Source organism: Micromesistius poutassou, assembly GCF_964030765.1.
Source record: "Micromesistius poutassou genome assembly, contig: SCAFFOLD_1133, whole genome shotgun sequence".
Classification (NCBI taxonomy): Eukaryota; Metazoa; Chordata; class Actinopteri; order Gadiformes; family Gadidae; genus Micromesistius; species Micromesistius poutassou.
In genome coordinates, this window is record NW_028180167.1 from 5,001 (window position 1) to 10,428 (window position 5,428).

At 47.9% G+C, this 5,428-nt stretch overlaps 1 protein-coding gene across 1 annotated transcript in view; it reads right to left on the reverse strand.

Annotated features, from left to right (window-relative positions):
• LOC311371061 (UDP-N-acetylglucosamine transporter-like) overlaps nucleotides 1-3,040 on the reverse strand; it is a 6,638-nt gene extending 3,598 nt beyond the window's left edge. The window contains exons 1-5 of the mRNA XM_084489295.1: nucleotides 2,685-3,040; nucleotides 2,312-2,528; nucleotides 2,012-2,166; nucleotides 1,509-1,631; nucleotides 707-884 (exon numbers count right to left, since the gene is read on the reverse strand). Of these exons, the coding sequence (XP_084345421.1) occupies nucleotides 707-884; nucleotides 1,509-1,631; nucleotides 2,012-2,166; nucleotides 2,312-2,501 (646 nt within the window). The 5' untranslated portion in view covers nucleotides 2,502-2,528; nucleotides 2,685-3,040. The remainder of the gene's footprint in view (nucleotides 1-706; nucleotides 885-1,508; nucleotides 1,632-2,011; nucleotides 2,167-2,311; nucleotides 2,529-2,684) is intronic.
• Nucleotides 3,041-5,428: the final 2,388 nt, after the last annotated feature.

The window sequence follows — 5,428 nt, forward strand, 5'->3', positions numbered from 1 at the left end:
GCTCACTTTGTCTAAGCAGCCGAGTTAAATTACTATTTTTAGGGCGGTCTGAAAGTGAGAAGAGCGACCAAATGTTTGCATTTCAGAGCAAATATCCTGGCCCTGTTCCACAATGAGCATGCATTATGGATCCACCTATCCTGTAACTGTTTCAGCAGATGGATGCATTGGGATGGAGAGTGAGAGAGTGCAGCCACATTCTTCTCCTCCTCCAGCCCCCCCGGGGAGAGCTGGCTGTGTCACGACAGCAAAGAAAAAGAAGAAATCCCAAGAGAGTGAGAGAGAGAGAGAGAGAGAGAGACAGGGAGAGATAAAGACAGAAAGGCATAGACAGACAGACAGACAGACAACCACACAAAGAGAGTGAGAGAGAGAGAGAGAGAGATAAAGACAGACAGAAAGGCAGAAGAGACAGAATCAGAAAGAGAGAGAGAGACAGAATCAGAAAGAGAGAGAGAGAGAGAGACAGAGACAGAGACAGAGAGAGAGAGAGAGAGAGAGAGAGAGAGAGAGAGAGAGAGAGAGAGAGAGAGAGAGAGAGAGAGAGAGAGAGAGAGAGAGAGAGAGAGAGAGACAGAACCACACAGAGACGTACAGAGACAGGGACCCGGAGATCAGAGACAGAGACAGAGCCCCAGGGATCAGGGCCATACAGAGACAGAGCTCCAGGGATCACTACGCAGCAGGGCCAGAGGCCGGCTCGGACCTAGCTGGATGTTGCGGACCCAGACGCTCTGCTTGCTCTCCTTCAGGATCTTCTCGAAGTAGACGCCGGCGAAGCCGCTGGAGCAGCAGGCCACCAGCACCGCCGCCACGCCCACAAACTGGGACCCCACCGCCGCCGCCTCCTCCTTCTCCTTGGCCGCCGGGGCGTCTGAGGGCCACTGGATACACAAGGAGGAGGAGGAGGAGGAGGAGGAGGAGGAGGAGGAGGAGAAACATTCAGCCATGACCCAGAAAACACTTTTGTTACCGAGGATCTGCGTTGAAACTGGATCCAGCATCCCTCTCTGCGTGACAAAACACAAACTTGATTTGGAGGATTACTGTAAATACATCCTCATCCCCCCCCCCCCCCCCCCCTCATCAACAGATCATCATCACTGTGGGAATCAGGAAACAAACGCTGCCACTGTATGCCGAGGAATGCTATTATTCAGACCAGAGATGACACCAGATACAGTCTTACTGCTTTCCATCAGTCGATCATATCTTCTTTCAGCGGAGGCTTCTATCCAAAGTGACTTGCAGTGGACTCAGATGCACGCCCATAAGGAGCAGGCATCTTGCCGACCTCTGTGGCCCACAGGGGCATTGGGCATCAAACCCAGAACCTTCGGGCTTGGGGGTCGGGGGGGGGGGGGGGGGTCAATCCCCCTAGCCCCTAGATCCATCCTGTGGCTTCATTTTCCTAACCAGGCCTCATAGTAGCCTGGTGTGGACGCAGGTCGGTGTCACCCATCCCACAGTGCCCCGCCCCCCCCCCCCCCCCCCCCGTGGGGCCGTACCTGGACCAGAGCGACACCGGCCATGAGGATGAGCAGGGAGAGCCACTGGTACACGCCCAGCCGCCGGCCCAGCATGGACACCGAGAACAACGCCGTGGTCAGGATCTTGAGCTGGTACGTCACCTGGTGGAACAACCACAACGCAGGGGGAGAACGACGTGTGAGAACTCTGAGTGTCAGTCCAGCTCACAGCCAGAGGGATTGTATCGTTGGTAAAGTAAGTGCCATTAATGACTAGTTAGTTAATTCATTCATTAACGAGGTTGGGACATATCTGCTCACTGAATGCGTACGGGTCGTAGTAGAAGTTCAGGTAGTTCAGGAGTGTTGGCACGCATCTTACAGCTGTGAGGAAGATGTCTAACTACTAATTTATATTTCACCCCACAGTAGCTAGTCACCCATCCCAGAAACTCGTGCCAATTGATGTTTTCACTGCCAGTGTGTTGGGTACCTTTCCGAGGAGGCGGCGGTGGCGGCGGCGGCGGCGGTGGCGGACGTACCTGGTAGGTGGCGGCGTCGAGGTTAGACAGCGCCACGTAGAGCAGGTTGTTCTGCAGAGTGTAGATCCCGGACGGGACGGCCAGCTTCAGGGTGTCCAGGGGCTTGTGGAGGATTTCCTGGCGCAGGACGCTGTTCAGGGCTCGCAGGCTGTACTCTGTAAAAAAAAAAAACACAACAGCACAATAAATCATGTTCGCTTTTCCAAACCAAACAACGTTCAGGGTATTGGTGAGGCTTACGCCGACCCTGAAGTTTTCAACATAGATGGTAAAATAATAAAGACGGTTCACTCGGCTTACTGTGCTCCTTCAAGACGAGCAGCAGACAAGCCACGATCTTCATCAGCTCCGCGACCACCACGGCGGAGGAGGCCAGGTACCGAGGCCCGTCCCCCTGCAGCGTGCGGGAGTAGCGCATGGTGAGCACCAGCGAGGTGGTCTGGAAGACCAGCACGCCCAGGGACAGGTACTTCAGCCGCGGGGACGCCATGGTGCACTGGTCGGTGGTAGTCAAGGCCTGGGAACAATTCAAACAAACAAATAAATGGTGAAAATAAACAGGGAAGAGAAGGGTTGGATTTATTCGTGTTGGCTGTTTGGCACGATGATACGTGTAGATATAATAAAGATAGAAATGGAAATGAAGGAAGGAAGAGTAACAGAATGGACTCACCTCTCTTGACACTTCCAGACAGCCTGTTGAGAGAAAGCTTCAGATCCGACTTTGTAACATTAAAGACTCCGCATGGGGTAGTCCGATCAACTGAAATGCAGTAACCGGCTTTTTTTTAGTTTTAGTTTTTTTTTTACAGCTAAGAGTTAATAGAGTTACAGTTGAGAGCACTGCAATGTAAACAGTGACTGCAATGTCAACAGAGCTGTCAGAACCGACACTCAGCACAGACCCTCCACTCCCCGCGTCCATGCACCTCGACCGTGCGTCCTCACGCCAGAAAATAGCTCTGCACGACCTCCGGCATTTAAGCCCATTTTTACCGCAAATATCGCATGTTTAATTTCTATTAGCGATTGGTTTGCAAGTGTCTCCTAAGAGAAGGCTGAACTTATCAAGGAAGCGACCAGCTCGAATGACTTCCGTGTAGCGGTGCCTTTCTCTGGTCGGACGGAGCGTCTCTTGCGGCGTACCGCCCCCAACAGGTCGGGGACGGTATCGGCCGACTGAATTTGTCTTTTGGCTGAATAGTCTTATATATTCCACTCTTCATCTATTGATATTCGATCTGATATTCAGAATTGGTATGAAACTTTACTTTAAATTGCAAAACAAAACACCACAAAACGAGTTTGAGGGTCTAACAGGATCCAAGCTTTATTTCAGAGAGTATGTGACGATTCCATTTATTTTCATCAGACAGTTTTTGTTCTTTCTCATTTGACCAATCTTACTTCATGTAATTAATACACATACACATATATATGTATATACATACATATATATACATATATACATATATGTGTATACATATACACACATATATAATATTAACTACTTATGGTTAACAGAACAAAAATACACTTAAAATATAAAACAGTCTATTTACATGCATATGTAACAACCATTACCATGCATAAGTATTGAGTGGAAATAGGCTCCACAGGCACGGTAACACATTGGCAGAGTAAAACGGTGATTATCGTGAGTTTCACAACCATGTAAAACAGAACATATGTCCATGTTCGGACACGTGTGTACGTGTGTGTGTGTGTACACGTGTGTGTGTGTGTGTGTGTGTGTGTGTGTGTGTGTGTGTGTGTGTGTGTGTGTGTGTGTGTGTGTGTGTGTGTGTGTGTGTGTGTGTGTGTGTGTGTGTTTTATTAAGTCTTTCAATTCAACAGACTACAATGGATATTAAATCCATACAAACGTTTCAGCTGGTTTCCAAAAGGTAAAAATGGAACAACTCCCCCCCCCCCCCCCCCCCAGAAAATTAAAAATAAAATATACAAATTTGGCAGACTAATATGATTTGGTCTTGGACATATTTCTGTTGTATTGACGATTAACACTAGAGCGAGTGATTGTCTGTGGCTCCGGCAGTGAGACAAGGTGACACTCCGATCGATAGTGAGGTTATCAACGACTGTACAATTACACACCCTGGCGTCGGTAGAAAAAAATGATAATCAAAAGAACAATTAAAGTGGCACAGATACACTGATTGTAGTTAGGCAGAAACATTGACTTCAGAAAGATATTGACCATTTTAAGAGACAGACAACATACTATAATGTTTATAACAACCAATATTTCACCGTCAACTGGATTGTCCACTAATTTGTATTCTGCAAAAAAAAATGAAAGTGTCTCATCAAAACTATAAGGCGAGTAGCAATACTAACATATTATTTTTTTTGCATAAAGTCTTTCAAGCCCGTTACAGATTGCCTGCAGGTATTTGTGTCTCCAAAGGTCGGGCGCTGGCTAGTTGTACGTTTGCGTTGTGACGTCTCTGTACATGGAGGCTATACACAAGTCCATGAAACACAATGTCGTTTCTATGATGACGGCACACAGCTGTAGCAGAACTATGTACACCACAGGCTGCAGAAGGGAACAAATGCATTGTCGTTCTTTGAATTTTGCATTTATGAACATGCAACAGATATATATATATATATATATATATATATATATATATATATATATATATATATATATATATATAAAAAAAAAATCCCCCTTTTTATGAAAAACAAAACATGACGACAACAAATAGGCAGTTTGTCTTTGAGAACGAAACATTGAATTCGATACATTCAATGTCAAATAAAAAAAGGTAAATACATTATTTTGAATCTGGAGTTAGTAAGGACAGGCCGTAGAACGCGACGTCGAAGGCTTGGCATGGAGCCGGTGAGTCACGGGGAACCGCCCCTCCGACGGCGCCCGGGGCTGAGGGTGTTCTGTCGTCGCGTGACCTTCCCCGACCTTCTGTTCTCACCCTCACCGAGACGTGATGAGCTCTTCTTCCGTTCCTCTTGGGCCTCGAACCAAGCCGAGCAGAGAGGGCTGCGGGCCGCGACCCCGGCACCAGACGGGGGGGGGGGGGGGGTCATCCAGGCCGCGGTTAAGACTCACAACACATCACCTCCGTTTGTTTTTTTGGTATTCAGAAGCTTTCGTTTCTAACAGACAGAACTCAATACAAACCCTATAAAAACACACAGTACCCTTAAGTGCAATAAATGACAGACGACAAAAAGAGATGAAATTAAAACAAAAGTCTCAAAACGGGGAGAAAGATGAGTAACATGACGGGTGAAGTGTCGTTTTCTGTTGGACTACATAAAGATGAACCCCCCCCTCCCCCGCCCCCAGAGTCAGGCGTCCTCCTTCTCCTCCTCTTCCTCTGCTCCTCCTCCTCCTCCTCGTGGCCCGGTGGGGTGATGATGACC